Source organism: Corvus brachyrhynchos, unplaced genomic scaffold (genome assembly GCF_000691975.1).
Source record: "Corvus brachyrhynchos isolate BGI_N302 unplaced genomic scaffold, ASM69197v1 scaffold22, whole genome shotgun sequence".
NCBI lineage: Eukaryota > Metazoa > Chordata > Aves > Passeriformes > Corvidae > Corvus > Corvus brachyrhynchos.
The window spans coordinates 2,020,581-2,039,442 of record NW_008238355.1 but is presented as its reverse complement, the minus strand read 5'-3'; the positions used below and the strand labels follow the sequence as shown (position 1 = coordinate 2,039,442).

The following is an 18,862-nucleotide window of genomic DNA, read 5'->3' as shown; positions in this document are numbered from 1 at the left end:
GATACAGTTTGAATCCAGCTGAGTAGGCACCAGCAGCAGAAGGACTGGAAATAGTGATAAGGAAAGAAGTTTGCTGGATAGATGGCAATAGTGGATGTCTAGAAATGGAGCTTAAAAATTCTAGTTTCCAAATTATTACAAGCACTGTTGAAAAGAGAAACCATAATGACATGGATATTGAAGTCACATGGAAGCAGATGTTATTCTTTGAGAGTTCCTGTGAAGCTTTGCCCTCTCACAAATTTTGTTTGGGCTAGGTCAGAAGGCTAACTCCAGCTTGTGAAACCTCATCAACACATAAAACACCTCTTCTGTGAAGTAGTCAAGGGAAGAGAATTACAGCACTTCTAGCCTCTCCTAATTTGGAGGAGGGGAACTTTTTTCTCTTGAAAAAGTAACTATAAATTCATAAAAATAATACAGTATTATTTTTGCTTACTTTTATATTATTAATATTTAAATTTTATTTTTTGAGAAAAATACCCAACAAAACCCTAGACTTCTTACCTCTGAATATACAGGTGGCTTGAGAACTAATGAGGGCAGATCTGCAGTCTTTGTTCTGTTCAGATTAACATCTATCTGTTAATGATTAGGGTTTATTTGCATTAGTGATGTCTAGAAATGTTATTTGTAAATATAAACATCTTTGGGTTTTATTTTAGTTGTGTTTCATATGCTGAAGATGGCAAAGTACTGGATATCAGAATTTCTCATTCTTTATACTGGCAAAGAGTAAAACTCTGTTGTGATCAAATAACATAATGGCACTGAAGTATCACATGGAAAGAAATGCTGAGTAGAATACACTAACTCAGGGTTTCTGTGATTTATTGATGTATTAGTGGGACATAATTAATCAGCAGCTTATTGAACTGTTTCAGGATCAATATCAGAAACACATCAAATAAACTACAATTATAAACACTTATAAAACAGTAGGAAACAGACATAAATCTGCAAAGACCCTTCCATGGTAAATGCCAAGAAAGTCTAATCTAACCCCACCAGTGCAGCCACATGTATGCACACACAGTTGCACACATACCCCCGCCCTCCACAGGCTCTGGGCAACACATGCCTCTCTTTACAAGTTGCATGGGTCCCTTGAGGTGCTCACCAAAGGTGGGCTGTGACAATTTCGGTGTAGGCCTCCAGAAATACTTTTAGAAGGGATGGGTTACAGGTATATAGGATTAAAACCATAGTCAAGGAGCTACCACTCCCATTGCATCCAATATTGCTCACATGAGACTGTTTTTAAAAACCTGATCATCACAGCTCCTCCTCTACTTGTGGATGCCCCCTTTCTATGTTTCTGCACTGTGTATTGTATTGTGGGAGCAGCCAGAGAGGGAGTTTCGACAAGGAAGTATAGTGAGAGGACAAGGGGCAATGGCTTTAAACTGAGAGAAGGTTTAGATGAGGTATTAGGAAGAAATTCTTTAGTGTGAGGGTGGTGAGGCAGAGGAACCCCTCTTGCTCAGAGAAGCTGAGGATGCCCCATCCCTGGGATTCTTCAAGGCCAGGCTGGATGGATCTTTGAGCAACCTGGTCTAAGTGGAAAGTCCCTGCCCATGGCAGTGGGCTTGGATCTAGAAGATGTTGGAGGGTCCCTTCCAACCCAAACTGCTCCATGATTCTATTGTCCTATGATTAGTTTAAATCCTCAAAGCAGCTCAGTTTGGTACCATGTGAGGATGGGAGGTATCTGATTTAATTTACTAAACCCTTTTTAATGCATCTCCCACTGCAAAGTTTGCACGGGATTACATATTTCAATGCTCCCTTCAGGTTTTACAACTCATGAATCCATGCTCTATGCTTCTATTGAGCTTTGCAAGAATGAAAAAGTATGAGAAACAAAGACAAACAAACAAAGAATTTATTTTTCTTGGTTTTACTAATTGCTTTATTTCATTTCAGGAGTGGAATTCCTTCATCAAGGAATTACTGAAGCATATGCATCTTAACTTTTTTTCACTGTTTAGGAAGGCAGAATGGCAGTGTGATTGGAGAGAGTAATGAGACTGTAACCAACCTGGGTTAGTAACTGGCAAGTCCTCTTCAATCTCTTTGTCTCCAATCTGCTCTTTCCTTGATGTCTAGTCATTTACATATTCCACTTCCCTCCTCTGTTTGATTAATTTCCAAGAAAGCCTTAAGTGTTGGTTTGGTTTTCAGCATAGCAATGTTAAGTGTGTGCTTGAGGCTGTTGTTTAACAAACTGTGCAAATAGCTTCAGTGGCTGTGTCAGTTCTCAGGCACCCTTCTGCACTGCTAATGTGAACAGAGTCTTAATTTATGAGTACACCTCTAACCCACTACTTTTTTCAGCTGTGAGGATGTATTTCTTGGTTTAGTGTAAAATTTCTTTGTACAATATATAAGGTTAACCTGCACCGATGCTGAATTTTATAGTGTAGGTAGAATTAAAAATGAAATACAGTACATTTACTTTTGTCCTATCTGAGAATCACTATTATGCTTTACAAGATGACATCTGTAACAAATGATGTACAAACATCACATCAATTAATTGATTTGCACATTAATTTGAAAATGCAGATTCAGGCAGATATTCCTGGCATAAGGCAGATGAATGTGAATGGCTCTGTCATTTGTAGTACAAGTTTTATTCATCATTTGATTCTGGCATCAGTGAGAAGTGTGGTGAGCACACCTCCTTCAGGTTTGCTGCAGAGAGAAGATCTGGGGTGTTTTTTGGTATAAAATACAAATTTTCTCAAAAGTTTTCAAATGAAAAATTCCAGACAGTTAAAGGGACTAAGTATTATGTTTTGACAGAAGTAAGAGATACTCAAATCAATGTTTTCTAGATATCAGCCACATTAAATGAATGACTAGGCTAAATCTGCTTAAGGTCTGTGTTTGTAAAGTTTTTTTAAATTTTGTGACTATAAGAAGCTATGCGTCCATTGAAGCTTGTAGGAAGATGAAATTAGAGAATTTCGTACTATGGTTTGTCTGTCACAGAGCATATAAGCAGACCTAGCAAGACCTAGATAAACTTCAGGTCAAATTAATCTTGAATTTTATGTTCTTCTTAAGCAATTTGAATCACAATTTAAGAAAAGGCCTCCAAAGGACTTGCAAAGGCACAGAAGTACTTTGATACAAGACAACTCTATCTGGGATTCTAACTAGTATAACTTATAGAGGAAAATTTCAACACTTCTACTTAACATTGATCCACTTTTCTGAGATCTAACGACTATGGTTAAATTGTGGAAGCAGCAGATCAGATTTTGAGGAGGTTACTAAACTCTTTGTAGGACTCAAAATAATGCTGTGCTTTACAGAAATTATGACCATATTTTTCCAGAAATGCATGAAGCAGGTGACAATAACAATTCTCCTTCTGCATTGGTTTTTCATAAAATGCACCAGCATGTCTTGTTTGTGTTATAAGATTTTCTGGTATGGCACACTGTCAGACAGTGGTCTAGGCAGAAGTAGAGAAAAAGGAGTTAAACTTGTTTTTCTTTTCCAAATTCTTCCAACAATGGCCACTGCCTCTCTTGGCTTGCAGGTTCACTCAGCCATGTAGAACTGTTTTCTGCTTTGCTCGCAGTAAGAGTTTGTGGCCTTGTTTGCATTAAAGATCTATTCTTTAATATTTCCTTGCGGAAGTAATGAATGAGTAAAAAGAGTTGTGAATAAAGCTGGTCAATATTTACTGCTGTCATTGATTTATTCTTCCAGGTCCACTTGTAAATGCTGTAGCTTCAGCAGTCTCTGCTGCAGCACCTGGGCAAATGTATGTCCCTTAATTAATATTTGCATGCTGTATCTCAGGTTAGCTGTGAGGACTGAGCAGTTGCAAAAGGAGCTTATATCTTATCAGTCTTAATGGCTAGTACAGACTAGTTACATGGCAGTTACTTCATACAAAGTGTTATTTTGCATTACATTATGTGAAATTGCCATTAATTTATACATGTTAATTGTAAATCTAAGAATAATAGCACAACTCAGCTATCTTCTTATAGTGTATGTCTTCAGACCACAGACAAATTCATAAGTTAATTTGCTATGTGGCTCCTACCATTTTGTTTTTTCTGAACTTGTATAATATATTGGCTCTAGTTAGTAGACTGTCCTCAGAAGGGATGTGGTGCACTGCATATCTAATCACTCAGAATACCTCTGGAGATGTCCCTGTGCAAGGGCTGCAGCACAGAAGGGTGGTTGTGGGTGAAAGTTGGAGACATGAAGTTGGAAATAATCCCAGATACACCCACTGGGCCTGTCTTAGTTTCTCCCTTCACAAGATAAGATTGTAGATATCCCTCCCCTCTCCAGCAGGAAATTTAATTTCACTTATGTAATTAAATAAAGCTAAGCTTATCAAGTCTGGGGTTGTAAGCACTGGTGGATTCATCTGGACCTGTATGGGGGGAAACAGGTAGGTGGCCAGAAGGGAGTGCAGATCTCAGGATATTCCTTCAAGAACTGTGCTCTGGTGCCCTAATTGATGAGCCAGTCAGTTGTGCAGGAGGCTGGTAGGAGACAGTGAAGGCAAAGTACTGCTTGAGGACAAGGTGCAGGACTTAGAAACAATAAACAAGCACAGAAGAGGAGAGTTATATGATTCCATTTTAGTGCTGTGATCTCTATTTTCATCTCTGAAAACTTCCTGCTGGTCTCAGTGGTATACCTAATTTTTCATCACATATTATCCTTGTGCTTTCTCAATTGCTTCTTATTAAAGCTTCTAACCTGAAAGGTAAATATACTCCCAGATTTATAGATAGTCGAGCATGGCCTTTAAAATTCTTTCACTACTCAGAGTGACCTGAATTTACAACTTTCTCAAACCTTAGTGCTTCTTTTTGTCCTTCATCTAGGATATAATTTCAAGAGGTGATCTGTATGATAGAAGAATATTGTCTGTTCCTCCTTGAGGAGGAGCTTGGTGGGAGGTGTGTGGCTGGCTCAATTATCCCAAAAGGAACTGGAGGGCGTCTATGGGAACTGTGGGCAGGGTAAATGCAGTGCTGGTAATTCTGAAAGATTTAGGGTCAGACTCCTGCAGTAAAATTTGTCTCTTGCTTGCAGGGTTCCAGGACTTTTCTATATCAGTTATGACTACTGATTTAGGAAATACACTTGATACTGCAAGGCTCCTTCTCATGATGCAGTTAGAAGAGTAAAGTATATACTCAACAGAAAATAACACTTCTCTTATGTGCCTTCAAAAGCCAGGAGTGGCTGCTGAAGGCAGTGAAGCATTCTAAGTGAGAATGAATTGAGAGTCTCAAAAAACTACGCATGTAACATATAAAAGAGCATGTGAACAAGGATCCCTAACTCTGTGTTGGTGTAGGGTATATAACTAACAGAAGATACGAAGATATAGGTAGTTGTCATGTTACACGTATGACTGACTTTCTAGAAAAAAAGGCCACTAGAAATTGTGATACCTGAAAGACACAAATTAGATCAGGAAAAACTACCACGGTGTATTTAAAATAAAATCTGTCTCATAAAGTATGAAAACTGATGCATACTCTTGCAAGTGAAGACAAAGTGTAAACTGGAACAGGACTTCTGAGAGTTGCCTGTTCTTATGACAGTAGATAGCCACAAATATTCAACAACTGAGTGTTTCTTTTATGACTGGGGCAGCCATTTCCCAGATAGATGTCAATGGGATAAATGTCAGCCTACCTAGGATAAAGAGGATGTGACTCGACCTAGATCCTGCACACAGTCACAAGTGTTTTAATATGAGGTTGACATGCAAAGAAAGTAAGCTCCTTGAAAAATGTTTTGGTTATTTTTATTTGAGTTGCATAGCAATATTTGTTCGATAGTATTGCAGCAGGACCAAAATCCCAAGTGATTGTGTTGCTGGAGATGCTCTTTGCAGCCATTATCCTGGCCATCCAAAGCAAACAAGCTACTGGTGAGGCTAACAGAGCCTTTGTTTCTCCCATATTTAGGTTTCCTGTGAAAGGGAATCAGAACATTGGTGCAGACACATACCTGATGACCACGACTGTGATATTTACCTGAGAAGTCAAGTGACCTTAAACCCCATTGAACACAGTGCCATGCAATTTGAAAAGAAATATATGGCATGAAAATATACAGTCTAATAGGGACACAAAGTTTGGAAGTGGAATAATGTCAATAATGGTAAGAGATCAGCCTTCTTTTGCTTGCCTGCCTTAATGTATAGGGTGTCATCAACAGAATAACTTAGTGCTTACCATTACAGTTTATGGAAATCTCAGAGCAGTTCAAACGGCAGCAAAGGGCTTTTTCTTGTAGTTTGTCCTTCCTCAAGTTTGTGCTTGCACTCAAGTTTTGCAGACAATCTTCCCTTAATAGATTCACACATTTTCAGGATCATTCTCTTGAGTTACTGAGCTCCATCCCGCCATCCCTACCCTGAAAGTCATTACAGGGAGTGAGATATTTAACTCTCATTTGTAAGAGATATTTAACTCTTATTTATATTCTTCATGATTAGCAGATCACCTTATGCCAGTACTTCCCTGAGATTATTTACCTAAAGAGATAAGTACATGTCAAAAAAATTATCTGTAATTTAAATCCAGTCATTCTCTGTTTAAAAGTATTTTGTTTGTTATGGGACTGGCCCTGATGCATTAACTACAAATTTAAGAAGTCAGAAAAACAAATCTTCATTTTTTTTCTCTTTATTCACTATGATGACAATATGCTTGGAGTTGCCTATGTCGTAACATTTCCTATCTCCTTTATATGCAGCTTTTCCTTTTTCTGTCACCCAAAAATAATTAAAAAAATACAGAAAAGGTAACTGCAAATTTGGGAAGACTTCCAAGGCTGGACTCTCTGGATTACCTTTTGTTACTTGACTGCATATTGTTATTATTATTGATATTACTGACATTAGACTGGTTTTGGTGTGTGCTTCGTGTTCTACAAATAACAGAAGGGAAAACAGAAAAGAAAAATCCTCCAAAAAAAGATTCCTAGACAAAAAGCACAGAATCTAAGATAAGGTATTGTCCTAAATTACTTTTATTATATATACATTTAAAAAGGTTAAATTTCAAATTAAAGGTTTCTTTAATATTCAACTACCTGTTTTACAAAGTGAACCTTCCTTACTATGTCAATTTTTGCAGCTATTCAAATTCAAGTAAAATCCTGTCTAAGCAGTCTGCATTGATATGATTTATTCTTTCATTTTAAGAAAGAGTGAAAATTAAATTCAAAAGTGAGCACCTATCTCCACCTGTTAATCTATTCAAAAAAATATTATCTGCTGCATGAATATTCATTTCTTACATCCTTGCTGATAAACTAATGGGTTTATATTGTTCAGGCTTTTTGCTTCTTTAATACTTGTTCCAGCTTTGTCAGTGTGGACTATTTAGCAGTTTAGTATCTAAAATGGCAGTACATATATATTGAGATTAAGCAGTTTAAATTTATCTGATGTGAGGTGATTTAAATAAAAATGTGCAGGCTGGCTCTTATTTTGAGTTCATAGGATTTTGTATCATTCCAACTCCAGAACAGTTGTTTTATAACCAAGCTCATATTTAATTACTGTCAGGGGTTTGGAAAGCTGTCTTCCCACTTTTCTTCAGATTTTATTGTGGAGTTATTCAGTGAACTGCATTGATAAACGAATGGTTTTTAGGGTTTTCTCTTCCTTACACAAAAAACCACTGGGAAGAGACCATCTTTTGTGCAGGTTCACATGGCAGGATTACTGGGTATGAAAAGTACTAAAACTCATTAATGTGGGCAACAGCTAGTTCTTTCATGCACATATTGTCTAGGGAATTTTTCTGAATTTGTTTGTACACATCTATTTAAGATACATGTTTCTCTCTACAGAGAGATCAGAAAGGGTTCAAAATTTTCAGGTGCATTTACCTTGATAATAAGAAAAATTCAGCCTAGTGCTGGAACCATTCTCTTCATTCTTAGAGTGTAGGAGGTTTTGCAGAAGTTGAGGCAGGATGAGATCTGGGTCAGAAGAGGGAAATATAAATAGAAATCTCCTTTTCCTCCCTTAAAATTATGGGGATTTTAATGTCCTTTTTTTACTGCCAGTGTAGTCTCCACTTTGTTTTGTGGAAAATCTGATTTCATTTTGGTTCAGGAAAAAAAATCAAGCAATATACCTTTCTGCAGGGAGATTGCAGAAAACTATTCCAGTCCTTAAACATGTTAGTCTGAATTATATCCTGATACATAAAGTACTTTAAAAAATACCCTTGAAATCAAAGTTAATTTTAAATGAAGTCTGTCAGTAAAGTAAGTCCAAAATAAACATTTTTTATATCTCTGGAGTTTCCCTGAAATATTTAAAAAACTCTTGCAAAAAAAAATTTGGTTTTTCCCCCCGAAATCTGAAAATCTACTTAGATTCATGAAAATATTAACTTTTTAGGCTAGAAAAATTCTTAGTATTTATTATGTTTATTAACTGATTGTTTTCAAATTTCATTTTTCATAAAGAATTCCTTCTATACAGAAAAGAATCTTAGACTGAACCTTTTCTGCCAACTCTGAAATCCCTGGTAGTATTCCACTTTACTTTGACTTTTCACCTGTATCTTTTTCTGCAATTTTCTTTCTCAGAATCACTTGCAAGTATGAGGACATGACTGAGAAAAACAGTAAGTCTGCTTTAATGCGCCGGTTCTGGCTGCTGGGTTATCTCTGTGTTGTCAGGTGCTTGTTCGTATTTCTCTCTAAGTCTGCTACCTGCAAATTTGTCCAGAGGGCAGTGTGAAACAGAGGCACAGATCATGGTATCTGAGATCTTCTTATTTGCAAGGACAATGTATTTTTATAAAAAGTTTTACTACTAGCCACTAGCAAACATTCCACTATTACTTCTTGAAAGAATAATATTGAAGCATGGTGAACCCAAACCCACAGTTGCCATTCTTCTGGAAGACGAACTGTGTAATATTGAAGATATTTTTAATTAAACAGAAGATACTTCTGCCTGGTAAACTGTATAAGCATTTGTTACAAATAAAGCAGTTATTATCTGGACTGAACCTATACAAACCTAGAATGTGTTTACTTCAGTGTTTATAAATCTAAAGAAACACTGATTTTCAGTAGTGGTTGTTACCATGCTGGTCAGGGCGATGGACTCTGTCACCATTCCATGTGATATTTCAGTATTTTTAAGGCTTATCAAAAGCATTTGTCAAAGTGGCACTTGTTGTTAAAGACAAGTTGAACAACACTACATCTTTATGCTAAAATGAATGGGGCTGCCACTTGGCAAAACCCATGCCAACAGCCAGAGCAGAGAAAGACTTGAATATTTGAATAAGAGAAGGCTTGTTCCTATGAGGAATGCCATGAACACAGAGGAATTTGGTTCCACTTTCCCTCGCAGTATGTCCTGTCTTCCTCTGAGCATTTTGCAGAGGAGGAAGGTATTTTGCACTGCCTCTGTACACAGGGAAAGGGAAGATGCTGAGAGCCAGTCTGTGCCAAAGCTAATCTAGGAAGGTCCACGGTCTCACTTGTTGCCCCTTCCCTCCTCTGCAAAACATCTTTACAGAAGCTTCAGTTGGTTCCACTCCCTTTGAAGCCCATGTTTTCTGGAAACTGGAGCTCTTATTAAGTGCCTGCAATAAATTTCTTACGCATTCCACTTGATGACAGATCCGTAAATATCACTTTGTTTCTAAACTGAACATATTGATCGTGAAATACGTAAGCATGGCCTGTGGAGAAAATGGAACTGTACTGGTCACCTCCACCATTGGTGCAGCCCTCAGGGCATGGGTAGAACTTTTGTCTTGCTCCTGAGATTCTGCCTCCCTCCATGACTCTGGGGCTCTGGGGACTGCTGTTAAATGGAGTTCCTGACCATTTGTGTTTGTGTGTCGGGAGGCCCATGTGGCTTCCAGTGAAGTGAAATTGCAGTGTTAACCTCCCTTTGAATCCACACATTGAGGATTTTAGACCAGAGCAGTCACTTCTGAAAGATTGCCTGCCTAAAATTTCACACTACTGAAAAAATTCTCCACAAATAAGAAATATTTTTGCCTGACTGCCTATTTTGTCTATCTATTGTGGCTGATCAATTTTCCAAAATGGCCATTCAATTCCCTAAATGAATGGATTTCTACCTCTAATGTTTCTCATACCTGTACCACTGATATTTTTCCAATGCTCCACCTGAAAATGAATATTGAGGGAGGAGAAATGTGTAGAAGCAGTTGCAAGGTTTCCCTCCTATTGGCATGAAACACAAATGCCCCTCTTTGCCTGAATGTCATGGGCACTACATCACGTTGAGCTCAATGAGTGGGTGGTGGTGGGAATGAGAGTGTAGGTAATACCTGATTGCTTTATTTCGGATGAATGCTCAGGGTAGCAGTCTTCAGTATTCTCTGCAAAAGGAAGACCACAGTTACCACCAAGATTATGGAGCAATTTTCTATTCTGTCCTGAGTGATTGTTCCCACAGTGCCAATCAGAAAAATAGAAATTATCTTGTTTTGTTATAGAGAGCACCCCCAAAAAATTTGGAAGGTGATTCAAGGTGAAAAATCCAGTTAATGCTTTTTCTCTTTTGAGTATTTTTGGTAAAATTTATCCTGATTCAGCAGCTATGCTCTTCATCACTGTCTTTTTCATTGGTAGCAACATTAAATGGAATTTGTCTAAACCTACTCACACTGTTTTTCCTCCAAGTCCTTTTCTCCCTTGTCACCCCTCAGCTTCACACTGAGTCTCTAATTTTTATCTGACTGTTGAAAATGAGAATACTTATGTGTCTTGGCTTATATAGTCATGGATATTCATGCTGGAGCAAGTACTCAGGACCACTATCTGTACTGAGGAAAATTGCCCCAGACTGTAGGCAAGAAAGCAGTCTCTCCTGTGCTTTCTCATGGAGAACATATCCCAGAGCCTGGTTCTGCTGGAGGGTGCTGGAGGAGGTCCTTGGGTAACAATAACCAGCCCTGTCAAGATCCTGAGGGAAAAGGCAAGATGCTTCTGGAGTACTGGAATATTTTTGGTAGACCTAGCTGGATTTCATCATTTTGGGAACCTCTGAAAAGGCTCCTGTTTCCCAGCAGCTGGGCTTGAAAATTAAGTTTTGGTGAGTACCTAAATTCTGAAATAAAATAAAATTACTCCTACCAAGGCAAAGCCAAGTTGTTCTATTTGTCATTGGTCTGGAAGTTAGCAGAGACATCATCACAGTACTGGAATGCATTCACATTTTCTCCCTTAAATGTGTTGTTAGAGTCCATGTTCAAATATATTTTCCTTTTTTTGCTTTTTTTTTTTTGTATTTAGATGCTTGTATGATTTTAAACCTAATAGATCCTTTGCATGTCAGTGACAGCATCTCCATTTAAACGCAGAATACCTCTTGAAGGCAATTGTTTGGTGGAGAGATTGGAGATAGAAATAGAGCACAGAAATAAATTGCATATATCTTTGGTTTTGATTTTTTCCCTCTAAAACCTGCATTTCATCTGAATGGAGATGCATAAAAATCCCATTAAAATTGGTTCCACTTCTTTGAAATGTGCTGTAAAACTAATTCTAACAAAGTTGACATTTTATATGCTCATATCATGACTTACAAAAGGTAATAAAAATAAATTCTCTTGTATAGTCACCATAAAACCTGGCATGAGATGAACATTATGTTTGATACAGATATACTTACTACTATGCCAGTGAAAAGAGACCCTATCAAATAATACTTTTACTTTCACTTGGCTAAATTTTCAGCTGCCTTGTAGGCTGAAAACATTCTTTGCTAATATCTTTCTTGGTGGAAAAGTGAACTTTTAATAATTATTCAGATTGACCCCAAATGAATATTTTCATCTATTTTTTCCCCCAGTCAATGAACTGAAGAAGGATTCAGTTATTCACCAGAAGAACTTACACCCTGACAAACTTTACCAATGAGTTCATGAAACACGAGCTGCACAAATTCCGTTCTTTTGTGTGAGCTCCCATTACAGATCTAAGCAGGTCTGCAAGATGCTCACACCAAGATAATCCAGTGCTCTCATCTTGAAAGTAATTGCTGTATGTTCTGTCTTTGGACAGAACAAGTATTTCAGAAGCAGTCCTATACTCATAACATCAATTGCTGCTACAATGTTTTTTTTTCCTCCTAAGTTGCTGCTTAAGTGAAAATGTAATCAAGATTTTTTTGTATATGATCATGCTGAATCTCTCCCCTACAGTGTAGTTTTGAGTAGTTATAGGAACCAATAACACTCAAACAATTACATTGCTGCTGCAGTGCTCTCAAGAACAAACTGATACTGAGTCTAGATTTACCTTGTGAGATAAACATTTGGATCCAATTTTCCATATTGTGATAAACCCTGATGAATTAAGGTTGAAATTTTGGAGCTTGAGGAGCTTTAATAGGCCTATATTCTCTGGTAACAGAGTATCCAAAGGCAACATTTGTAAAAGTACCTCTGTAATTTAGGATGCTGAGACTGACTGATCTTAAGGTGTATCAGAAAATTAGTTTGAAAGACCTGTCTCAGGTGCTGTATATAGATGTTATAGCATCAATATGAAACAAAGATTTCCAAATTTTTATTCACAGCTTGCTGCTTTATATCTGTGCAGCTAGATTCATTCACTTGTTGGGCAGAAGGTCAAAAGTAGAATGCTATGCGTTGCCAGGATCTGCCTGAGTTTTAACAGGCAATACAGAGGAGAAGGCTGGCCCAGCAGGGCTCCAGCACAATGTTGCATGAATGCCGTCTCTTGAGGAAAAAGTATTCTACAAGGATTCAATTTTCTGAGGAGACACAACAGAGAACAAACTTTACTCACAAGAAGTTCTGACAAGTGTAAGCTTCTTGTCAGGTCTTCAATAACTTCCAGATAATGTATGCAGGCACTCCTGCCTCCTCCCTAAAGAGAAATCTGTTAGCTATTTTTATGAGTTAGTGATTAAAGAGCCTCTATTTCATATTAAAAGTCTTTTTATAACTTCAGAAAATGCCCAGAAACCTTGCATGTGTTTTCAAACACAAATGAGAGTATTGCATTCACATGAGTGATATTGTAGCTAGTGATGGTTTAAAACAATGAAAACCAAGTCACAAAATACTTTAAATGTCAAGGTGACTTGAATTTCATGGTGTTCAGCCTTTTCTTAATTTTTTGAAGGTTTTACAAAGTACCTTCTCTTCAAACCTGTTTTTATTGCCAACTGCAACAAAGACTATCAAAAGAACAGAAATTCCCTTTTCATTTTAATTTCTTTTTTTTTCTTTTGCCATTCTGTGTCTTTTAAAATTGTCTCCAATTTCCAAAGTGACAGAAATACAGAAAGTGATTTTTTCCCTTCCTTTTTTCTTAGCTTGATAGTCTGTGTTCATCCCAGTCACAGGATATTTCATAGCATTTCCAGAGTGGCAAACAAAAACAGGAAGGGAAAAATAAAATTTAACAAGAAAAAAAGAAAAAGCTTTTAGCCTGCACTTTTTAAATGTTCAGTTCATAAAAGGAAAGGAAGAGGGAAATACATGAAGACACCAAACTCTTGACATTTGATTTTGAATATTTTCAACACCAATGAATATGTGGGATATTAAAAGCAAAACCAAATAAAAGTCTGAAAACATTTGATGTGCTTCTTCAATCACAAAAAAGGGCCACTTTTGACATGGCAAATGGAGCCAGGGGTAAACAACTGACTGACTTGAATTCAAACACCTTCATAATGGTAAATCAGTTCTTGAGTGGAATATATATTCTCCTTGAATAGGGGCTGGTAGTCTTACCTCTGTTTGCTTCAAGATTTCCATGGGAGGTATCAGTCTCATGCAAGGCAACATCATCTGACTTTGGTTACTATGGAAACTGGCTGTGCATGGTTGCAGCTGTAGGCAATGGCTACAGGTTTTTTATCTTTTTGCATTGGGGCTGTCTGAATGATCTTGTAATGTGATGTGTTGCATAAAACTATGTTCTTTATTCTCAAAGAGGCAGCACAATTAGCAGATTTCAGTGTTTTAGAAATAGCTTTCCAGTTGGAAACAGTCCTTCTGCTGTGTGGTGTTTTGAGTACCCATTATAGCTTGAGTGATCTGATTGAGAAGAATCAAAGTTTGGTTTTGGTTTCTTTCTCCCTTCCCCCCAAATATTACTATTTAATTGTTGACACTTTACATGCAGCCAGGGCTCTTCTTGGAAACTGGAAAAAGTGTATGTGAATTCTATTTGGCTTGGGAAAGATATGCTGCCAATACCAGCAGACAGGATTGAGACCAGTGAAAGGAGGAGTGATACCAATGATACCCATTTACAGTTCTGGATTTGCCAGCTCAACTGGGTCACAGACCAGCTTCCACCCAGTGGAGGTGTCAAGAAGGTGTGTAGCGGTGGGGAAGCTTAATGTAAAAGTGAAGTAGAGGAAACTGATAAAAACTGCTTTAGTAATGTTTTAAAGACATATCTTATGCTGTATGTGTACTTTAATCTAACAAGGCCTTTAAAAATATTCTACACTCTCAAAACAAACCTCCTTCTGAGTGTTTTAACTTCACCTGCAAGGTCTTGCTACAGGTTCATCTGTACATGCACTACAGGGGAAATGGCAGCTGTTTTAGTGAGGCATCTTCGGGGTTTGTTTCTGTCACTGGGATACTAAGAGCAGTTCCTGAGGTATGGCTTTGAGATCTTTTCTCTTTTTATAGGAGGCCTGGATGAAACTTCAAAGATTGTCTAGTCTGGTCTAGTGGAAGGGTTCTTGCCTGTGGCAGGGGGCTAGAACTAGGTAATCTACAAGCTTCTTTCCAACCTAAACCATTATGTGACTCTGTGATTCTATAATTCTAAGATGGGCTTGCGTCACTGTAGCCTGATGCCATGGTCACCTCTAGGCTTTGTCTTGTTCACACAAGTCTGAACAGACTAGCTGGCCTTATTGATTTGAATTGTTGCCCCTTACAGCTCAGCTGTGCTCCCTGATCAATCTGTATGACAGCCTGTGTCATCCAAAATGAGTTTAGTCATCTGCCTACATTGCACAAACAAAACATTGACTTGATGGCTCTCTGGTCCCACTCCTGGAGCCAGATGGAATGAGCCTCTTTGGCCTTCTGGGCACGTCAGAGCAGTTCAATGTCAGTCACGGCTTTCCAGAGCAGTGAATGCAAAAAAAAAGTATGCTGTTGACATTTTATTAACTTGAAGGATTATACTTTCAGCAACATTCCAGAAAATAGTTTATCTATGGTGTATTATCTGTTACACCCACATTTGAATTTCAATACTCATCAGTTCATAAGCAGAAACAACTTCAGAGAAAACAGGGACAGCATTTATCATGTTGTGCTGTTTACCACTGGAAAGAAAACAGAGGAGCATTCCTATTCTGTCATACCTGTATTCTCTTTGTTGCATTACAGTCTCCTGAAGGATAGCTCTGCCCATTGCTTTTTCAAGCTTTTGTCCATGTACACAGGTAAAATTAGTTAGCACAAAGGCAGTGTTATTGAGCGTGCTAGTTAGGTCTTTTGGGTACTTCAGGGGCCAATTCTATTTTTCTTGTTCTTCGTCTTACATTTTGAGCAGAAGCTTTCTTTTCCTGAGTTCCTATGCATTACATAGCACAAAGTGGATGAAGGATTTTAGATAACTCTGCCAATAGTAATCCCTGCTGCTGCAATTTCCTCTTCCATGATGCTGAATGTGCTCTATTTTCCCCAAGGGCACTCAGAGCTCTCACCTGGGGACTACCTCCCAGTCAATGTTTAGTGTTGGTGCTTCTGATTCCCGTGTTGAACTGGTGGTCAGGTATGATCTCTGGCCCATTTGTTCTGCAACAAACAGAGACGTAGAATAAGCTTAAAGTAAGTAATGTTGTAACTCATTTCTTAATATCTCATTTAGCTTTATGAGCACGGGAAAGAGCAGAAAGGAAGAGTCAGGCTCACATGCTTTTTTTCACAAAGCTTTCAAGCTAAAAATTAGTTGGTCCTCCTCACAGTATTTTCTGATGTGTTTCTGATATGTTTCCTCACACTTTTCTGATTATTTTTTTCTGCTCTGTGGAAACAAATCAGTGTAGCTTCCATGTGTGTACAGATGTGAGGGGAACTCTGTTGCCCGCCTTCTCTGTCTCTCTGATGCAGAAGACAGAAATCAGAGAAAAAAGCATTCAACAGAATGAGTTAATGGAAGCAAAACCAACACAGCAAGAGGGCTGGGGGGTAGCAGCAGTCTGAACAGGAGAGAGGGTAGACACAGACTTCAGAGAAAGAAGACACATTCAGGAGTAGCTTTGAAAGAATAATTTTGTTAAGATTTAACAAGTTAATCACTGCATGCTAATTACTGTTAATGAAAAGATTAAAAATAATAAAAGCCATTCATCTCATTCCAAAATAATTAGCCTTAATAACTTGTTTGTACAGCATATAGAAAGAGATTTTGTTGGGAATCCGCCCAACATCTGTGTATGCATGGTGTATACACCAGCAATAAAATTTTGTTAAATGTCTGACAGATGTGGGATCATCAGCTTTGCTGAGACTTTAACAGAGTTCCAGGGATCTGAGTACCAAATTATTCTGATTTTCTGCCAGGTTTGCAGGTGCTCATGTTTCTGAAAATGAGGATCATCTCTCTGTATTCTCCCTTAAGTATGTATGTTGCATTAGTCTTGCTCTATGTCTCGAGAAATGGAAGAGATGTTAAGGGAATTCATCAGGATGATTAGGGAATCACTGCTGGACTTGGGATCTGCCTTCCTGGCACCTGTGGCAAGATTTATGCAGGTTTCCCATCCTGCATGGCTCATGTGTACCACAAGTTTGAGCAATAATTTTCTTCTGATAATGCTGATAAGTGGCATCAATTCCCTTTGTTATTGTTGTGAAATGATTTAGCTGGTGTGTAATTCAGTTTCTTTACACACAAGGAAAAGTTAATATATCACTTACTGCTGCTTGTATTCAGTCATTACAGCAGTCAGCCAAATCACTGGTAATGCAAGCTGAGGGGTACAAGTGTGAAATGGCAGGGATTTCTCATCCAGGTGTCTTGAGTAATTGAAGCTATCTACAGAGAAATCTTGCTGAGTGAAAAAGGGCAGAATATTATAAACACCATTACAGACCTTATAGAATTGAATGAATGATAAAGGTGTTGAGGAGGATAATGAGTCTAGGTGAGTATCACATCTGGAGATTCCTTACTGAATAGCTCTGCTTAAACCATTCATCTGTTTATGGCTCTGACTTGCACGTTTGTTGCCATACTGGCTACTGCTGGAGAATTGGGCAGTCTAAATAATCTGGACTAGCACTGCTGGCTACCACTCTGGCTATTCAGGTCTTTAGATCTTTAGCATTTTGATCTTCCACACATGAAAGGGGTGCAGCTTTTTCCCAGCTGTCCTTCAAGTGCAAATGTCTCCAATGACAGCAGTGTAAGGGACCCTCCACAGCAAACTGGGCACATACTTTCCTGGTTTCTGCAGGCTGTGCTGAACAAGCTGCAGCAGCAGCATGTGGTTAAGCTGATGCAGGGCATAGTCTTTGTCCTAAAGGAGTCTCATCACAGCTGCTCTCTTGCAAATTGTTTTTAGGTGGAAGTGTCATCTGCTGCACCTGGGTAAGTGGGGCGGAAGCCTCTTAAATGGTGGTGATGAGGGTTAAAGGTAGCTGGAGCAAGCAGAATGAGGAGGGTTAGGGCTGTGGTGGGGCTGCTATCTTTGTGGTGCTATGAGGATACCTATCTCAGGTCCTTTGCTCAATCTCTACTGAAGCTCTTAGGCTTCATCTTCTGGGGTACTGCTGCAGCTCAGGCCTTTGGTGGAGTTTTGGTGATCCTGCTGTTCAGGAACTACAGATACTTATTTCCGGAGTCTTACTTGTCTCTCCCTGGTTGGTTGGCTCTTGCAACTGCACTTACATTGCTGCCTACTGGAGTTCTGGCTGTCTCTATTTCTGTTAAGTGTTCCCGCAATAAGCAAGGGACTCTCATGTATTTGCTGCTGCTCCTTCTTTGCCTGGAAATGTCTTCAGCAGTTCTGGCACGTTCCTACTGTATTAGGACATCTTCTCAGCTGGAAAGTGCTATGGGTTACCTTGTTCACCAGCACAATTGGACGTGTTCCCAGGATCCTGGAAGCAGTGCTGTGGATGTAATGCAGAGGAAGCTGCGGTGTTGTGGGGTCCACAACTACACAGACTGGCTAAAGGCATCATCTTCTTGGTATCATCCAGCTTGTGTCCCTGAAAGCTGCTGTAAGGAGAAGCATCCTCACTGTAAGGGAGACTTAGACCATGTAGAGCAGCTTTCTCCAGAAGGCTGTCTAAAGAAGCTGGAAGACCAGTTGTGTTTTGCCATGATGTACGTATTTGGGTGTTGTACTCTGCTAAGCATCTTGGAGTTCTTGGCTGGTGTCAGCAACGGCATCCTCATGAGACATCAGCCATTCCATGACCTCAATATTCTGGACTCGTTTACCTTCTCACAGGTCTATAGGTACTAGCTGCTTTGCTGGACCTGCTGCATGTGTCCTTGGTTTTGTACTACTTTGTGTTTGCATTGGAATACAACTTAAAAAAAAAAATTTCATGTAAATCAAACTAATTGATCACTGCTGGATTTATTTCTTTAATGTCATGATATTAGATCAGTCCTCCCATGGTGCTTTTTTCAATAAGCATTCTTATCTGAAAAGCTTCTGGGGTTGGGTCTTCAACATGTGCAGACACAAAACTACTGTATGTGAGGGCAGGGGAAGCAGTAAGAAAAGGCATATCTGGCTCAGGGCAGCTTGCTATGGGGTCATGAACTGAACTTTTGGACTGAAGCTAAACTGTAGTAGAATATTGGA

The 18,862-nt window shown here is 38.7% G+C and overlaps 1 protein-coding gene across 1 annotated transcript in view; it reads left to right on the top strand.

The window, feature by feature from the left end:
- Window positions 1-18,568, top strand: part of LOC103616417 — a 36,909-nt gene extending 18,341 nt beyond the window's left edge. Inside the window, exons 2-5 of the mRNA XM_008634585.2 lie at window positions 14,188-14,383; window positions 15,725-15,810; window positions 16,523-16,601; window positions 17,678-18,568. Coding sequence (XP_008632807.2) covers window positions 14,188-14,383; window positions 15,725-15,810; window positions 16,523-16,601; window positions 17,678-18,514 — 1,198 coding nt within the window. The 3' untranslated portion in view covers window positions 18,515-18,568. The remainder of the gene's footprint in view (window positions 1-14,187; window positions 14,384-15,724; window positions 15,811-16,522; window positions 16,602-17,677) is intronic.
- Window positions 18,569-18,862: the final 294 nt, after the last annotated feature.